Source organism: Perissodus microlepis, chromosome 10 (genome assembly GCF_051167445.1).
Source record: "Perissodus microlepis isolate ML-2025 ecotype Zambia chromosome 10, ASM5116744v1, whole genome shotgun sequence".
Taxonomy (NCBI): Eukaryota; Metazoa; Chordata; class Actinopteri; order Cichliformes; family Cichlidae; genus Perissodus; species Perissodus microlepis.
In genome coordinates, this window is record NC_140470.1 from 32049225 (window position 1) to 32068428 (window position 19204).

At 38.1% G+C, this 19204-nt stretch overlaps 3 protein-coding genes and 1 pseudogene across 7 annotated transcripts; all 4 read right to left on the reverse strand.

Moving 5' to 3' along the window:
- Nucleotides 1-123: 123 nt before the first annotated feature.
- ins (preproinsulin) lies at nucleotides 124-961 on the reverse strand. Its single transcript, XM_084941296.1, has 2 exons — nucleotides 763-961; nucleotides 124-456 (listed from the first exon to the last, which is right to left on the reverse strand). Exons 1-2 carry the CDS (start codon nucleotides 944-946, stop codon nucleotides 299-301), a joined length of 342 nt encoding a protein of 113 aa, XP_084797422.1. The 5' UTR covers nucleotides 947-961; the 3' UTR covers nucleotides 124-298.
- A 5392-nt stretch (nucleotides 962-6353) lies between these two features.
- On the reverse strand, nucleotides 6354-7535 carry LOC146379688 (complement C1q tumor necrosis factor-related protein 3-like). 4 transcript variants are annotated; one of them, XM_084941297.1, is made up of 4 exons: nucleotides 7331-7535; nucleotides 7007-7078; nucleotides 6733-6864; nucleotides 6354-6631 (listed from the first exon to the last, which is right to left on the reverse strand). In XM_084941297.1, exons 1-4 carry the CDS (start codon nucleotides 7533-7535, stop codon nucleotides 6354-6356), a joined length of 687 nt encoding a protein of 228 aa, XP_084797423.1. The 4 variants fall into 4 exon arrangements, with proteins under 4 accessions (XP_084797423.1, XP_084797427.1, XP_084797426.1 ...); XM_084941301.1 differs by having other exon boundaries at nucleotides 7007-7099; XM_084941300.1 differs by having other exon boundaries at nucleotides 7007-7132.
- Nucleotides 7536-8569: 1034 nt separating this feature from the next.
- Nucleotides 8570-15205, reverse strand: LOC146379689 (complement C1q tumor necrosis factor-related protein 3-like; annotated as a pseudogene).
- A 2132-nt stretch (nucleotides 15206-17337) lies between these two features.
- LOC146379690 (complement C1q tumor necrosis factor-related protein 3-like) lies at nucleotides 17338-18935 on the reverse strand. 2 transcript variants are annotated; one of them, XM_084941303.1, is made up of 5 exons: nucleotides 18743-18935; nucleotides 18478-18549; nucleotides 18264-18335; nucleotides 17728-17859; nucleotides 17338-17621 (listed from the first exon to the last, which is right to left on the reverse strand). In XM_084941303.1, the coding sequence occupies exons 1-5, from the start codon at nucleotides 18918-18920 to the stop codon at nucleotides 17338-17340; spliced, it is 738 nt and encodes a 245-aa protein (XP_084797429.1). In that variant the 5' UTR covers nucleotides 18921-18935. The 2 variants fall into 2 exon arrangements, with proteins under 2 accessions (XP_084797429.1, XP_084797428.1); XM_084941302.1 differs by lacking the exons at nucleotides 18264-18335; nucleotides 18478-18549 and having other exon boundaries at nucleotides 18743-18920.
- Between the last annotated feature and the right edge of the window lie 269 nt (nucleotides 18936-19204).

The window sequence follows — 19204 nt, forward strand, 5'->3', positions numbered from 1 at the left end:
AGCACTTTGTGCTGGATAGCAGCAGGTACCTAACATGCTTGAGTTTTCAATGTAATCAATTAACTGAATTCATCACAACAAAAGAACACACTTTTTTGCCTCACGTCGTCACATTTTGCATTTTTATTTTCTTGGAAAATTAATTTTATCCATTTCTCAGCACTTCATTTGACAGCAGTTGGTTTTCAGAGAGAGGACAGCTGTGGCTCTCCTCTGAAGCAGGGGGGGAGGTGGGGTTGGGACTCAGACCTGATTAGCCGAGCCTGGCTCGACTAAACAAAGTCCAGCAGAGCAGTGTTCAGTTGCAGTAGTTCTGCAGGTCAAAGATGGTACAGGGTTTGTGGCAGCATTCCTCCACAATGCCTCGCTTCACCATCATTTCCATCTGGTCTTTGAAGGTCACTTCATTCTCGCCACCTTGCACCACAGCGCCACCTGCCTTTGGAGGGAGGAAACCTGATGGGATGAAGAGCAGGTGAATGTTCAGATCTAAAATTATCGTAATTTATATAAAATAATACATTTTAAACATATTAGAACATAAATTACTAATTCTAACACAAAGTGTTACAAAATCAGCGGCATTATATGATGCAGGTGTTGAGACAAATGACAATAGATGTAAATTAATCATGTAGGGTCCATAAAGATATGGAAAATTACAGTTTCCAACATGAAAGCTGATTTAAAGTGAACTGAGAGAAAGAAAAGATGCCCTCAAATAGCTTGTCTAGTGTTTCTGTTCATGGTTGGTGGTCTTACCAAGCAGAGGGTCCACATCTCTCCTGGGGTTGTAGAAGAAGCCTCTGTCCCCACAGACCAGATACAGGGCGTCCACCAGGTGAGAGCCGCACAGGTGCTGTGGCCCACCGACGGCCTGGGAGCCCGGCCACGAAACCATCATTAAGACGAGCAGGGAGAAGGTCTGGAGCCAGAGCGCTGCCATGCTGGAAAAGAGCTGAACACAAAAGCACATTCACGTTAGCATCACAGTCACTGTCCTCACAACCAAACCTACAGCCAGCACTCACCTGCACAGGCAGAGAGGAGGAGGTAACTCTGAGATGTAGGGCAGGAGCAGCTGGGCTGTGTGAGGCAGAACCAAGAGCCTTCTCTCCATTTATACTCCACCAGCACCACCTGGACACGCCCCCTGCTATTTCACCCACATTGTGGGGACTTGTGTGTGATTACGGATTATGGGGACTCTGCAAACCATTAATATGATTTATTAAACCTGAGGTGAAAGATTTGGTTTAAGTTTCAGGAAATGAACAGCCCTGTGAAGAGATGGTGTGTGTGTGTGTGTGTGTGTGTGTGTGTGTGTGTGTGTGTTTGTGTGTGTGTGTGTGTGTGTGTGTGTGTGTGTGTGTGTGTACAAACAGATGTGCTGCCATCAGCACATATTAAGTGACAGTGTGTTTCTGATTGACTGGTTACAGCACTTAGTAAAACAAACTAAAGCTAATGAGCCGACATGATCTGATCAGCTATTAACCTTCTGCTCCATCTACTCAGCTTGTTAGTTTAAAGCAGATAACAGTCGTAGAAATCATTTTTATTTAGGTTTTTTACAAGATGTGTGCAGCATCTCCTATCCTCCATCACATCTGACATTAACAGGCATGAAAACTGAAAATAAGTCCAAGCTGTCTTTACGTCAAAGAGCTGATATTTCTGATCAAATGTGAGGACTGAACGTTTGTAAAAAGAAATCAGGATGTGCAGCAGAGCTCAGAGTGAAGTGAAACATGTCAGCAGATTTAAAAGTATTTCAAACTCAGTCGTATAACTGTGAAGAAGTTTAATTACACATTTAACCCCTGACAGAGCTTAAAAAAAAGCAATTTCAATAGTAAGTCTCAGTTTTTTGTTCATGATAAAAAAATAAAAAAACTTTGCTAAAAAGTCCTGTAGTTATGAAACTGAAATTTTTGTTAATTAAAAAGAAAATTTCAGATTTATTTATGTATTTATTTTTAATGTGGACAAATGGTATAAAACTACCTTTCTATAGCATATTATAGCAGTTTTTTTTTTATTACTTAATAGCAGCCGAGTTCTTTATCAGCTGGAAAAACTGTAAAACTCATGAATATGAAGTTAAAACTCATGCCCTCCATCACATTGATCTAAGTCATTCAGTGAGGTGGCTTAGAGACTTTGGTGGGCCAATTCTGACCCCCATGCCTCATGTTTGACAACCCTGAACTACGCAGACAGCATGAAACACAAAGACAAAAGCTTGACTGTCCTGATGTTCCAAATATTTTATTGTCGTTATGGGTCTGAGATGACTTCAGCTTTTTTCAGTCACGCAGTGTGAAAGAGCCAGAGCCTCATCAAACCATCTGCCATGCAAAGAGTACTTAATGGGTGTCAGAGGTGTGCTGACAGAGCTCTTGTTCCAGCTTGTTAGTCACTTAAAGAAGAAGCTCAACTGACCGAGGAAGAGCGTTACCATGACGAGCTGTCCATGACGAAGGAGGACGCGTGTTTCAGACAACTTCTCAAAGTGTTTTTCATCTGCATCTACAAATGAACCAGAAACCAGAGCCGCTGTCACCCCACAACCAAACCATAAAAACATTTTCTGCACAATGGATGGAAATTCACTCCATTAAATACTGAATACTACAGCTCAACTTTTATCATTTCTGCTCTTGATTTTCTTTTCTAATTTTCTTTTAATTCATATTTTGCATTCATTAGAGATACTAGGAATAGGTGTCAAGAAGATGCATTATATTTATGATAAAGTGCAGTTTTAGCTGATATATGTCAGATGATTATTGTAGACCTGTTTCATTATTTTCTATTGTAATGTTTTCTGTAGTAGATTGTGATAGATTAAACAAAAATAACAATGGAGTCATGTGTAAAATGTAAATCAAATAAGAATTTTTGGACTGTTTCTTATATATTTTTATCACTGAAACCAGGAAAAATATTTAAAAATTCCATCTCATCAGGTTTTCTTGCAAAACTCATGTTTTTGTCAGGGTTCCTGGGTGGTTCAGTTTTGTTCATGTTCAGTTTATTTTGTCACTCGTTCTCATTTCCTGTTTTGCTGTTCCAGTTACTTCCATGTGTCTTTACTCAAATTAAGTTCAGCTGTTCACTCACCGGTTTCTAATTACTCATCACCCAGCCTGTACTTAAACCCTCAGTTTCTCTCGGTCCAGCGTCTTGTCATTGATGTTGTCTACTCCGCATGTGTGATCTCGGTTCAGCCAGCCAGTTTTTTAGTCAGTTCAGCGATCTTATGTTCTGCTCGTCCCCTCATTATAATAAACTCCAACTCTCACCATAAGTCCTGCGTTTGGCTCATCTCTTCCTCTCATCCACACACATCCCTGACAGTTTTTAGTTTAATTAAGCGTACAATTTCCCTTTATAAACTGAAACCTGGTATCCTGTAGTCAAAAAACATATCCAATAATGATTTCTTATATTAATTTAACATTTCTAAAAGTGAGACTCAAGAGAAATACAAATCGAAAATGCAAGGTGGTTTATTTTGTTCATAGTGAAAGGTAAGGAATCTCGGAGAAATTAGGCATATTTAATTGTAATAAAATATTGATTTTATTTTAATCACTGTTGTGCTTTTTTTAATGTAAACTTCTCATGTTTTGCATTCAGCATCCTAAAAACATATAAATTACCAAATATATCACATGAAGCACATTTTTTTAAAATTAAATATTATATTTAAAGTGAATATGAATTTAATATGTTGTCTTTGATATAGTGAAACAAAGACAACATATTAAATGTTTTTAGAAACATATTCTATTTTATTTTGATTGTGGTAACTTCATGAAAATGGCAACAAAAGACTGATGAATTCATAATACTAAATAAAAGTATTATACAGTACTGGAACATCTCATAGCTAACATGGCGGGGTGTCATAATCAGCTGAGGAGGGCTTCCCTCCCCCCTTCAGTGCTGTGGGGGCGGGGCATTAGAACACATGGTGAGGGGCAACTGTATCTGAAAGTTTAGGAACAACATGCGCTGCAGGGAACGTCTTGATTCTGCTCTAAATGAAACATTTTTCAGTATTTTACATGTCGTCTTTTTTTGCAGTACTCTGTAAATGATTTGACATAGATTTTCTTTTCACTTTGTTTCAGTTTGTTGGAAATATAATTGTGTTAAAGCATCTTCATGGTGTTTTTTTGTTTGGTTTTTTTGTTACAGCTATAAACTGTAGATTTCAGATTCTAATTTCAGATAAAGCTCCATTGTTGTGTGTCTGACAGATGATTTTAATATTACTTCTGTGGTCAGTGATTTGATAAGATAAGACTTTATTGATCCCACTGTGGGGAAATGTGTGTGTTGCAGTCTCGCTCGTTGTGTCCTTGGACAAGACACTTCACCCGTTGCCTACTGGTGGTGGTCAGAGGGCCCGGTGGCGCCAGTGTCCGGCAGCCTCGCCTCTGTCAGTGCGGCCCAGGGTGGCTGTGGCTACAATGTAGCTGCCATCACCAGTGTGTGAATGGGTGGATGACTGGATGTTGTGTAAAGCGCTTTGGGGTCATAGGGACTAAGTAAAGCGCTATACAAATACAGGCCATTTCCCATTTACCTCAGCTCAGGTAGAGATAGCAGAAGGAAAATACAAAAAATACAAAACAAATAAGATAATACACTACATACAATGGTAGCAAACGCAGAATGTGATTATGGATACAGGGTTGTGGAAATATGCAAGAAATAAATGTAACTATTCTACCATCACTATTACTAAGTAAGTAATAGATATCTATAAGTATAGACATTGGTCCAGTATGGTTGCACATCTGAATATGTTTATGATATGTGCACTAAAAATAACATAACTTTTCCACTCCACATGTTGGCGTTATTATTACCTGGTTTCAGTGTGTTGATTATGTGTCCAAAGAGGGGCTGTTTACACCAAGCTTTCAGCTACACAAGTAAAAATGATGAAAATATGTTAAATTTGGAGCACAGGATGTGGAAGTCAAATGGTTTGCTCTTTTATTCTTTCTTTTTTTTTCTACTTGATAACTGACCACATGATGGTGCCATTGTCCCATCGTACTGTAAGTACAGAGTATGGCTGTGAACTGGAAAAAAATGGAGAGAAAAGAGATATTTTAAAGTGCCTAATGTGAATCGACTGGAAAGTAGAAGCTGAAGAGAATGGAGAAAGTAAGTAAAGTGTCAGGAATGACATTGTAAAAGAAAACCAGAACAGGAGACTGACATCAATAAAGAGCTCTGCTTAAAAGTCTCTGCAATACTAATTCCACACATAACACATAACTTTCAGGATCTTCCATTTACTGATCACTACTGTGTCTTAAGACTTTATTTGAATTTGGATTTAAAAGGAGTGTTTTAGTTATTTTAAGTGAACCAAACAATTTCTAGAAATGCCTAGAAAATTCCTACGTGACAGGTTTTTATTAATCATTCATAAAAGATGAACTAACTCGATCTTATACTGTAAAACTGTGATAATTATCAGCAGGAGAAAAAAGCTGTCTATTGTTTGTTTACTTTTCCTGCACAGATTTGATTCATATTTTTTCTCTTGTTGATCCATGTACATGGACATATGCAATATTAACATTTGAATGGATTCCTGTTTTTATAACTAAAGAAAACTATATTTTTATACCTGAATATACTGTGATTTTTCCATTGTATATGAGAGGTAGCTAATACTTTATTATTCATCTTTAAAAGTAGTCATTGGTCGTTGTTATTAATGTTCCTGTGATATGATCTGAATGGATTGTTTGCCAACAAAGTAATCAAATACGATCATTGTGGTGATACAGATCTGGGTTTAATGATACATGACATTCAAACATATTTTCAAAGAAACCATTCTCTACTTGGATGAGGAAGAACAAGAAAAGTAGATGTATTAAAAGCTAAGATGTTAAAGACATTCTTGTAGTGGGGCGATGGTGCAAAACACCACCACCGTACTGGCCTTGCTGTGGTTGTATAAAACCATATGTTTGGGAAACCTGCAGTCAATATTTAAACATGTGAGTTGGAGCAGAAAAATGTCTAAAAGATTTTTTATTAGATTAATTTTGAAAAGAGAAACTAACTCAAACCCATTTTTATTACTGTGTATTTGTGTGTTTTGTGTGTGTGTGTGTGTGTATTTCAACATTGTAAGTCAGCAGTTTTAGAAACACAAGACTAAACAGAAGGAAACACACACACACAAACACACACACACACACACACACACACACACACACACACACACACACAAAACCTTGAACCAATCCAATCTGTTTTACTTCTGAAGTGTGAGCTCCAAACAGGACATTATAGAGCTGTCCCACCGGTCACATGGTGAAAAGCAGGTGACCACTGAAGGTGGTGTGATGACCTTGACTATCACGTACCCTTGCATTAGCAGAGAGACGTAAAAAAACATGATCTCCAGCTTCTAGAAGCAGTGAGGCTCCATTAGAGGAAGTCCAAAAATGGGATGGTTGAAGTTCATATATAATAAAAATTCGCTCTCCATTCTTGAACAACTCAACCCGAGTCGAAATGTCTGCATATCCATATACATGGCACTCAAAGTGGTACACTCCTCTCACTGGTGCAGTGAAAATACCTGTGGGATATTTGTTTTTGTCATGTTAAATCAGCTGTTAGAACATCTGGAACATCAGCCTGACATCAACATAGCTAAGAAGTGACATTCAGTGTTATTACCTGTGTGTGGGTTGTAGGCATTTCCAATGTTTGTGAAAACCTGTTTAAATATCAGAGTAGTATCTGTGTTAAAGGGTCCAATGTCTATAGTGCCTCTATCCAACAAAGAAGTTGAGAAAGCCACCTGTTTATCTGAGAGAGAGAGAAATGTCAATATTTCACACTTTGTTTTTTTTGTTTTTTAACTTTATGCTTTGTAATTAAACATGTCACAAAAATCCACAGTTACCTTTTCATAGAAAAGATCAGACTCATGATGACTTGCACACATTACCTTGTAACTGTTGCTTCAACTGGTCAATCTCAGTTTTCTGCCTGTCCAGCTCCGTCTCGTGTCCGTCCAGCTCTTTCAGCTTTGTTGAATGATCTAAAAGTGTAAAAAGTAATTTTATGAGTTTCACTTCACTGCACAGCTATTTTTAGAGCATTGTCCATAACATAAAAGAAAGTATGCTGATTATTTCAGGGTTTTTTTCTTTCTAACTGGACATTTTCGTAGTGACATTGGCACTTTTATAAGACAGCAGTGAATATAGAAATATGAAAGCATATGGAAGGTTTCCTGTTACTTCTCTCAGTACCTGACATGATACTGTACCTTGATTTTCTTCCTGTAGGATCATGATCTGTGCTTTCTGCACAGCCAGTGAGACTGCCATCTCTCTGAGCACAGCATGGATGTCCTGTGGACAGGGTTGTTGGTTTGAAATCTGCTGGTCAACAATTTCATTATCTGCCTCAGTCGGATTTGTGGAAACGGAGCAGACCAGAAGCAACAGCGAGAAAAACACCATGATCTCCATTCTGTCAGTGAAAACTCAACCGTATCTGTGTCATCTGCAAACCTGACTGACTTTTATATTACACAGTTATGGTTATGTAGTAATGATTTCATTGGTTTCAGAGATTCTTTGATAACTGAAGACATAAGTAATCTTAGTGAGTGAATCATTAATCATTATGACTTTCAGTCAGAAGGACACAAACGCGTGACTATCAGTGATTGTCTGCTGACAGTAAATTGTGTCAGGACATGTGCTGGTTTAGTTCATAGCAAATAAGAGCAGTTTAAATGACTCTCATGAAGTTTTCTACTAATTCAAAAAGGTAATTAGTCTGGAAACACAGATGTAAAGGAGTAATTACCTTTTCCATGTGTGAATCCTGCCAACCTTTGTTTAGAACTTTCACATCCTTCAATGTTGCTGACTCTGTACATTTTGCAGTTATTAATTGAATTATTAATCAGAGATCCACATTAATAATTTAGTATATTTTTGATGATTTGCTGGTGTATTGTTTGTTTGCAGCTGAATGATGCAATTCTGAGTTTTCACAGTTTTCAAATAGAGATTCCCAATACCAACAAAAACAGGAGTTTAAGCAACAGTGGAATCATTTCTCTGGAGCTGTTTTTCACTGAGGGGCGCTGTTAAGAACTGAGTTTTGTAAAAATGTTTCGGAGCCACATTTGAATCCGTTTCAGGTCTCCTGCTGAGTTACTTCATACTATAAAAACACACTTTGAAACATGATTATAAATTTTCTTTAACCAAATTGAAAAGAATGAGAGAAAACAGTTCACATTTTCAGTCACTACATTTGTTTTGGTACCAGTGCAGACAAACTTTGCTCTACTTTCCTGAACACCACAACACTCGTACCATGTGAAGATTATCCACATGCACCCTCACACCACCTGAGTGAGCTTTATATTGCACAGTAAAAAGAGGCATGGAGGAAATACGTGTCTCTGATTTTAATGATGCAAAGTACAGCTGATAATGGTGTGAAATCTTTGCTTTGACTGCAAATACTTAATGTGTCAGTACGCTTCTCACATGGTGAAAAGCAGATGACCACTTTAGGTATTATGGTGAACTTGGTTATCATAAATCTTTGAATTAGTCCAGAGACGTAAAAAGACCTGATCCCCAACCTCCAAAAGCAGTGAGACAAAATTAGAGGAACTTGCAGCACCAGATGGCTGAACTTCATATGCAATAAAAATGTGCTCTTCATTCCTGAACAACACAGCACCATTCTCAATGCCTCCATATCCATATATTTTCCACTCAAAGTGGTAGACTCCTCTCACTGGTGCAGTGAAAATACCTGTGGGACATTTTTTTGTTAAATGGAAAATCAGCTGTTAGAACACCTGGAACATCAGCCTGACATCAACATAGCTGAGAAGCAACATTCAGTGTTATTACCTGTGTGTTTGTTGTAGGCATTTCCAATGTTTGTGACAACATGTTTGAAGATCAGAGTAATCCGGATCATGATCTGTTCTTTCTGTTAAAGGGTCCAGTTTCTCCATCACCTTGATCCAGCAGAGAGGCTGAGAAAGCCACCTGTTAGACTGAGAGAGAGAAATGTCATTATTTGAAACTGTTTTGGAGTTAGACTCTTCCCAAAAGAGTCATCATTATCTCCAATGAAAGAAGTGTTTGACAGCCAGAGATGGGCAGTAATGCGTTACAAGTAACGCGTTAGTGTAATCTGATTACTTTTTTCAAGTAATCGGATTTTCAAGTAATGAGTAAAGTAAGGGATTACTATTACAAAAAAGGTAATTAGATTACTGTTACTTTCCCGTAAGCACGCTGCGTTACTGCGTTACTAAAACTGTGATTTTTGTCGAGAGTGTCTCATGACAGTGACGTAAGCAAGTGCGACGTTGGTGACAACAGCTGTGTGCAGATCAACAATGGATAATATAATGAGTGCAGGAGAGAGTATGAGCGTGCAGGGTTTAAAGCGTGGAAGTACTGACCTTACTTTGAGTTTGATTCTGTAAAAAGTGACAAAAACATTAGCGTCCGCTGTTCACTGCGTGGGAAGAAAACTTCTTTTTACAGCGAAAAACCCCTAAACTTCTGAGCAAGCACCGAGTGTACGCGGCCACGGGAATGTGACATTCACAGAGAAACTCCCAGATCTCCCCGCTGACATGACCACTGCGACACACCTGCACCAGGGCAAACCTCCGCCTGCCCCACTCCTGCTATACAGGCGAAAATAAACAGGACTGCCAAGTCTTTGATTTTATCTATTTTCTGCTGTGTTTTACTTGCATCTATTTGAAAGACTGAGTGTAAACACAAAAAATATTTTTATTTTATGTGCTGGAATGTGCAGAAAATAGGTTTAAATATTAAACAAATTTCTTACAGTCAGAGAATGTTGCATATAATTTAATGTTTGCTTGATGCATAAAGTTAAACGATTAAAACTAATAAAACAAGTTTTAAAAAGATACTTTTTCATTTGATTACATTTTATATGTTTTCTTTATATTTTATATTTTATATGATGGATTATCATGTTTTTAAAAGTGACTAAGTAACTAATTACTTTTGAAAATAAGTAATCAGTAAAGTAATGGGACTGCTTTTTTTGGGAAGTAATCTGTAATTAGTTACTGATTACTTTTGGAATTATAGAAAATTGGATTCCATTTTCAATTTTTCTCTTTAAAATTTTTGATGGAAAATTGAACTGATGAGTGTTATATGGCCCCTCTCCATCTGTGAATGAACTAATGACATAGAAACACAGAATCACCACCTTCTGGAGAAATTTATAGGATTGCCATATCTTGATCAGCCACACATTCACATAACTGGATATTATGGGCTTCCACTTGCAGGTGGTAGTTTTCAGAAATTAGCCACAATCATGTAGAGTGGTCCCTCGCTATAATGCGGTTCACCTTTCACAGCCTTGTTGTTCTGCAGTTTTTTTTTTGTGTGCAATTTCGCATGCTTTCTCTTTTTTTTAACAGCGCATGTGTTCTGTATCCTGATTGGCTGTAAACCATTGCCAATCAACCTCGTCCTGTGTCTCCTGTACAGTAGAGAATGCGTTCAGCTTGTCAAATTTACATAAATCTTTGATCGCTAGCAGTGTGACTCTAAAGTGCTGTACTGTATGTTTGTAAGTTTTCTCCCCAACAAACACAACAATGCCGATGAAACATTTTGCAGCGTCAAAGGCACCTGCGGTAGCACCCAAAAGACAGAGGAAGATGTTAACCATCGCACAAAAAGTTGGGCTTCTGAACATGCTAAAGGAAGGTAGAAGGTACCGTATTTTTCGGACCATAAGCCACACCTGCCTCGCCGGCTGACCCCGTGTTAGGCAACATGTTTTGTTTTCTGCTCTCTCTCTCTCCTCTGCTGGGGCCCACGCTCCTGCCCCTGGCCGACACACCTGTGTTCAATCTCCTCACCTGCTGCTGATCTCCACTAATCCTGAAGCCCTACTTAAGACAGCAGCACTTTGCTACTCATCACTGGATTGTTGAGCAATCTACATCAGTCACTCTGAAATCTGAAACCTAGAAGAAAAGTCAAACTTTACTCAACTCATTCCTCTTTCTTCCTCTACTTCCGTACCATTGATTCATTAATGTTGAATTCTCTGGCAGCAGCTCTATTCCCATGTTCTGGACCTGAAAACATGGTCTGATCTTTGCTTTCATTCTATAATACTGGACTTATTTTTCTACAAAGGTTTGAACTTTGAGAGTTTAAACAGGAGAGAAAAGTGTAAAAATCTTCATGCCTGTCTGAGAAAAGTACATAAAGTGTGTATTGAGGGGTTTTACAGCCTTAAAACATCTATAATAATTGTAAAAAATAAAGTTGGCTACTTTGCTAATTTCACCTATTGCAGATTATTTTTAGAACGTAACTCCCTCGATAAACGAGGGACCGCTGTACTATTGGTTTGAACTATTTTGCTACAGTGAGGCTATGTGTGCTTTTTAACTCTAAAACACACAAAAACCAGCTTGTGACGTTGATAAACTAGAGGAGTTTTTAGTTTTATTACCTAGGGGAAAAATAAATACTAATATGATGAAATTAATTTTCTTATTTACAATGAAACAGTCATAGACATGCAAACATGAGTAAAAAAAATAAAAAAAATTCACACTGTACCTTGTAGTTGCTGTTTAAGCTGGCCAATCTCAGTCTTCTGACTCTCCAGCTTTTCTACATGATCTGAAAAGTACAAATTTATTGATAAAACTTTATTTGTCTATATCACATATACACTCTAAGAAATAAAATGTTGTATTTACTCCACCCAGTTATGTCAACCAGTTCCACACAACTGGGTTAGTGAAATATTAAAAATATGATACATTTAATTTAAACAAGAAATTTTAAGTACATCTGATAACATGTGGATAATTAAATGCAAATCAAAAGAATCATGTTGTATTAGCTGGATATCATAATGTTGATCTAACTAACCTTGTTGATTTAAATTGAGAAGACTAAATAAAACCTACTCAACCAAAACAAGCTCTACTTACTTTAAGAAATAACATGTTGTATTTACTCCACCCAGTTATGTCAACCGGTTCCACACAACTGGGTTAGTGAAATATAAAATGTATGATATTTTTAATTTGAACAACAAATTTTAAGTAAATCTGATAAATCTACTCACCCAAAACAAGCTCTACTGAAACTATAGGATTAAATCACTGTAACAGAATTGCAACTTACTCTATTTAAGTTTGTAAATTTAACAAAATCGAACACAAGTTTATTCAGTTAACCTAACTTTAATAACACTTTGTGTAAAACTTGTTGAAGCATACTTTGAGCAATTCAAATGCTTCTAGATCTTTTTTCCTAAACAATCTTTACATATATTCAAGTGCATTTTAAGTGCAGGAAGACAAGATGCAGAATGTCATGTTAAACTGAAATGATTAAAACTGGAAAGTGTTGTGATTCCAACATTTTTAACATTAACATGACTTAATTTAAACTTGATTGGGCTACAATGAAAAGCCCACAATACAGCCCTGCAAACAGCAGGTAGAAATTACTTTAGTGTCATTTTTGTCCATATTTAGAAAAATAACCTTTGCTTCAAAACTTAAACTGAAGTCCAAAGTTAGGAGCAGTCTTTTTCAGTGTAGTTGGATGTTGGTAAAGGTTCAAGAACAAAGAACACAGAAAAGTGAAAGGCCTTGCAGAAGTTCTCATGGCAATTCAAACTGAACAGTTTATGAAGTGCAAGGAGAAGGGTTCGAGAACCTTAAAGTTCAGTGTCCTCTATAGTTCAGTGCAGGCTGCTTCACTCAAGCAGTTTGTTTTTCAGAACCTGCACCTTCATAGATATGTTGTTCCCATCCAGCTCCATCAGCACCTTCTGAAGAAATTCAAATGTGTATTTTATAGAGTGTAGATTAGTCCAAGCAGGAGGGCACACCTCTTTGCCACATCACTAAGAGCTTGCAGCACAGTGCATCCTTCTATGATGACACCAATGTCCTCAGGTGTATCTACAGAGTTTGCTCCTTCATGTCTGACAACATAGTCTCCCAAAGTCAGCTTCTCCGTTTCTCTGCTTGCTCCAAGATCCACATCCTTTAAATAAAAATAAAAGAAAAAGATAAGTTAATTGCATACATATACATATGGACAAGTAAGTCCACCTTCCATTTCCAATCCTAAATTTAAAAAAGGAAAATAACTGATCGTTTTCCTTTTTTAACTTACCAAGAATTCCTTGAACAGGTCATCTGGCTTTTCATTTAAGTAGACACAAACAGCTTTCAGAACGCATTCCCGTCGAACATCAACGCTGGGATTCTGGTGGAGATAAGAACTCAATATGAGAGAAGTTTCCTATTTTGGTTCCTTTCAACCTCTTTACAAAACAAAGTCAAAAATATTAACACATAATCCAGATGAGTGATTAAGCAAAGTTTCATAACTCACATCAGTGACGTGCAGTGAGGTTCATGATTGTTAAGGCACTGACTCCTCTGAGTCAGATCAACAAATAGATAAACCCCAAAATCGAAGCTTTTCAATTTTGACATTACGTGAAAGCTTACATTTTTGCTTTAATCAATTCTAGATTGTTCAACAATATATTTAATAATTGTGCCCCTAAAAATATTAAAATTAAATAGAAGATTAGAACTGGGCAATATGGACTTAAAATCCTATCATGACATTTTGTGGTATTTTTTGCGATAACAATAAGTCTGTGAAGGTTCTCAGTCATCCAGGTCATCGAAGTCTAAGGCGCTTGGAAAGAAAAGTGAAGCTTCTTCAGTGAAGAAGCTTCTCGGATGAGAGATGAAACGTCTTCAAGCAGCTTAAAGAAGTCCAGACGCTTTTCTTTCCAAGCTTCTTAACAATAAGAGTTACAATAAAAGATCATAATAGTATTTTTGCCTATAAATCTATCAATGCAGCCTCATGAATACAAATACTGCAAATTAAACTTAGCAAATGTGCTATTTAGAGAAACCAGAAGTTATTTATCTTGTTGAATTGATGATAAGTTTGACATTAATGGAAGTAATAGTCTCAACTAAATTATCATATATATATCATATATATAAACTCAACAGTATCTGTGTCATCTTCAAACCTGACCTCTTTATAACACTGCAAAAAGAGGCGTTAATGAGGAATTTACTTCCCCACCCCTCAAACACACACATGCACAGTCCACCAATAAATCTTGTGAAAAAGCGCCTTCCTGAACTGTAACACGTATCCACACAAATTCTCTATCTCTATCTTCCATGACTCCTTGTTCATCCTCACCCCTACTACAGGTACTGGCTGCTGAATGATTAATGAATCAGTGTTGTTTTGCTGCATTATTGAACAAACTGGGTCATGTAAACAGAGCAGGAATGAAGAAATACTCTCCTCTGAGATCTGTGTGATTGAACTGTATCATAGTTAAACAGAGCTCATGATGAGATTGAGTGGGAGCAGTTTTAAAGGGTTAAATGCAAAACCGAGGAAACGAGCAAAAATGGGAAATGAGCAGCGTCTGCATTTCAATGATTCTGGAGACAAAGCAAAGCTAAGCACAGAATTTTGTAAAAAGAAGAGCTGGTTGAAATGATACCAATGTGGAGGACAAATAAATGCATAAAAATAAAAGTTTTTATCAGCACACTGAAAAAAAATGCTTCCTAACACACAAACCATTCATAATTCCTAAATTAGGATCAAATAGAAGGATCCACATGAAGAATCATTTGGAGGCCGTAACAGGTGACTCTTGTAAAGGAGCCCAGCCAACAGATCTGAATCTCTGAAACGATCCAGACCTTCCCTCATGAATGTTGAGGATACTGGCTCTCCTGGTGAAAAATCAGACTTAAAAATATTAACTGGAAGGCTGAAAAGCAACTCCTCAAATTTTCTTTCTAACAACCAGACTCTGAAACAGATGATACACCTCACACTCACCCCTGCTTACAGAAACCCACAATAAATGATGCACCTTAATCATATGTAAACAGGCTCAACCAAATTATATAAGTACTAGTTATAGTAAAAGTCTGCCCTATGCGCGTGTCATGAATGGAATGAAAACAAAGTCCTTGTGACTGAACCTTCCAGGTTTAAGGTTTAATAGATCCAGACTGAGAGGATGGCTGTTTAATGGACCATTTTACCAACATGGTTATCTCACTGCTTTCTGTGCACGTTTTAAACTGTTGGAACATGTTTGAAATAAAGATATTGAAGTTTTTATCTTGATGTGCTGATCAGCATGTTGTGCAGCTCTGAGGGTGTTGGATTTTTGCCCAAGGCTAATTGTGCCATTTAGATCCAAAGTCCAGTTTTGTGTCCAGAAAACACGTGCATGATATTTGTTTGTGGCAGGGTGACGAGAACTGTTCACGCTGTATTTCCTCATACTTCTTGAGCTTTGTCAGACTGACTGATTCACTGTTCTCTTCACAGAGCAAATGTTTGGGTTTTTCCCACTTGTGCAATTAACCAAAGTACAACCTGATAACACTTTTTACTTTGAGTGAGGAGAATTTGGAAAGACATCTTTCTCCTCACCTCACCTGCTGTAAGTGCTTGTTACCATAACAAGAAAAATACTAGCATGTTCAGATCTGGCTTCACTTGTTCTTGTCACACACTACATTAAGACACTGTCAGCAAAATAATACAGACACTGAAACGGTCTTAATTAAACATTATATCAGAGTTCTGTGGTCCCTTTGTGAAACGAGCTACATGGCTGCCTGCTTTAATGACGCTGTGATCCACCTCCTACATCGATCCCTCACTCATCTTGAAAGTGCTTTCAGTGCTATCATGCACACAATGCTGAGAGATAACCTGGAGTATACAGGTGTGAGTGGATCATGGAAGGATCCAGAACTGTGTGTCTGACAGGGTCGTCTGCAGTACAGGCGCCCAGTGGGGAAAAGTCCTGGCTCCATTTATATTTACCATATACACCACAGACTTCTACAACGCTGCGCTGCAGTACAGTACAGTACACTGCTTAATGCAGAAGTTCTCTGTTGACTCAGCAATCGTTGGCCTTATCACTGACGGGATTACAGGGACTACAGAGGACTGACCAAGGATTGTTTAACAAACAAAAAAAAAAAGGTTTTAAATAGTCCATGTCCTGAGGAAACATCTGCACCCAGAAACAAAGATCTCTGTTTACTGCCAAATTTAAACAAGCCATTACAATGATATGCAGTGGCTTACATTACTTTGATCTGAGTATAATATCTGTACTTAGGATGTGTTACATCACCGTTTTGTGGTGATGTCCATATCTGAAACAATTACAAATAGGAAAACTCCACAGACGTCTTTCAATTATTCTTTAATAAATACAAACAGAGTGTCAAAGGGCAGAAGTCATTAATTAAGCGGACCCAAACACAGCCGCTCGAGGCTGGTAACGGGTTTAACAGAAAAACAAGCAGTTTATTGAGGCCAGGAAAAAACATTCAAAAAAAGGGCAAAAGAGGAGACAGATGAAAATAAACTAAGATAAAAACACAAAGAACGTGGGAAAAACTTCAGACCAGGAACACGGGGAGACAAACAGACGACCTGACAATGAACTCCTGGGAACACACCTGAGCTGAATATACCTAACTACACAGGAAGCAAAACTAAACACAATGCACACAGGACGCGACACTTTCAAAGTAAAACAGGAAACACTGAGATCCAGACTAATTCACACAACTTGACATAGGAGCTGGGCTTGGGAGACAATGGGAGTAGTTTTCCAGGAGAGGGGAACGCAGAAACAGTTAACGGAGATGATACAGAGAGAGAGGGAGAGGGGCACATGACGGGCTTGGGAGAACACACATGAAAGCACAACACAGACGGAGGAGCCACGGAATGAAGCACAAGGAGGGGAACATGTAAACAGGATAGAGAGACGAGACACAGCTACACGACACAGGGACAAGAACACACGGGCCGGGAGTATAATCAACTTAGCAGGAAAAAACATGGCTATAAACTAAATGATAGACAAGAAAAAGATTACAAAGAAATCAGAAAAGAACATCATAAACTCAGAATGGAGTTCGAATGACCCAGAACCATGACACAAACAAAAAAAAGAAAAAATTATTATTATTTTGGTAGAAATATGACTGCAAACTGTTACACTGTATCATCGCCTTTATCTAAAAATGCGAATGGTTTAAAAACAGAAGACAGATGGTTTACATTTACCATCAATGACATGAATGCACTTAACACATAATTCTCAAACAGCTGAGCAAAAACAACATGAGGAAGTGCTTCGGTCTCACATGGTGAAAATCAGATGACCGCTGAAGGTGGAAAGATGATTTTGATTGTCGTAGATTTTCGCGTTAGTAGCGAGATGCAAAAGCACCTGATCTCCGACCTCCAGCAGCAGAGAGGCTCCATTAGAGGTGGTTACATAATGGGACGGCTGGACTTCATACGCTGTGAATATACGCTCTCCATTTTTAAACAACAGAGCATATACAGCATGTGAAGCATCTCCATGTGCACCTATGTGCCACTCAAAGTGGTAGGCTCCTCTCACTGGTGCAGTGAAAATACCTGTGGGACATTTGTTTTTGTTAAATGGAAAATCAGCTGTTAGAACATCTGGAACATCAGCCTGACATCAACATATAAGCTGAGAAGTGACATTCAGTGTTATTACCTGTGTGTTTGTTGTAGGCATTTCCAATGTTTGTGACAACATGTTTGAAGATCAGAGTACTCTGAGTGTTAAAGGGTCCAGTATCTCCATCACCTTGATCCAGCAGAGAGGCTGAGAAAGCCACCTGTGTGACTGAGAGAGAGAAATGTCATTAATATTCACAGCTTGCAGTAAAATAACGATTTACAGTTTTTATTGTCATAGAATCAAAAAAGAAAAACATAAGCTGTTTTCTGTGTGTATGGGAAATGATTGTTGTGCTGACCAAATATCTGAAAAGACCTCTGAATTCATTTGAGCTGTAATCAAGTGTGTCACATGTACATGACCACCCACCACTTGTCTCATTGTGAGCCATTAAGAGGCATTAAAGGAAGATCTTCATGTCGACATGAAGCCAGTTTGTGGTTTATTTAGCAGATATGAAGGCACTTAAAACATGAAACAATCTGCTAAATAAATCAGTTGAAGACTTTACAGTCAGTGTGTCTTGTAAATGTTTACATTAACAGTCAGAGTCATGGTGATTTCAGTACCTTTCAGCTCCTGCTTTAACTCGACAACCTCAGACTTGTGAGTCTCCAGCTCTTCCAGCTTTGCTGCATGATCTGAATAAAATGAGTAAAGGAAAAAAGAATTTTCAGTTTATCATTTTCTCTAGACACAACATTAATATTTGTGTAATATTAACCAGCTGAGAGTCGTTGGTGTTGCTTGGAGCTGGTGTGTTTGCCTGTGTGGGATGATTACCTTGCAGCTGCTGCTTCAGCTTATCAATTTCAGTCTTTTGACTCTCTGCTTCTTTCAGTTTTGCAACAAGTTCTGAAAAACAAATTATAAACAACTTTACATTTAAGTTTAGTGGCCCGTGATGTAGTGATTCACCTTAGAAACACAAAGATTCTGTGTCCCAGGAGGAGATGCAAATATTTTGGATGTTGTGTCAGGAAGACCGTCCGTGGAGCTACATGCTGTGATACTGGTACTTCTGTAATTCCCAAAGGTAATATTTTACCTTTGTTATGTTCTTTTAAGGTTCTGATCTCCACTTTCTGTTCGGTCAGTGAGGCGGTCATCTCTCTCAGCACAGCATGGATGTCCTGTGGACAGGGTGGCTGGAGTGGAGTCTCAGTCTGATCTGCTGAAATAGAGCAGACCAGAAGCAACGGCAGGAAAAACATGATGATCTCCATTCTGTCGCTGGATAACTGCTGTGCAACTGTGCTGTCTGCAAAGTGAAGCTTTTTATAACATAAATGAGGAGGTTACTGCACCACCTCTCAAACACACACCCACACTGCCCCCAACACATCCTGTGTAAAAGCTGCTTGTGTCAGTACAACACAGGTATGTACACAGTCAGTGGACCAAAAGATAAGTAACTGTGAGTCTCATTCTGTTCATGCTACACTGAGCGGTGGTCTCCTCCACGTCCCCTCAGCCTCCACCTCACACACTGCAGAGCCACAGGACCACA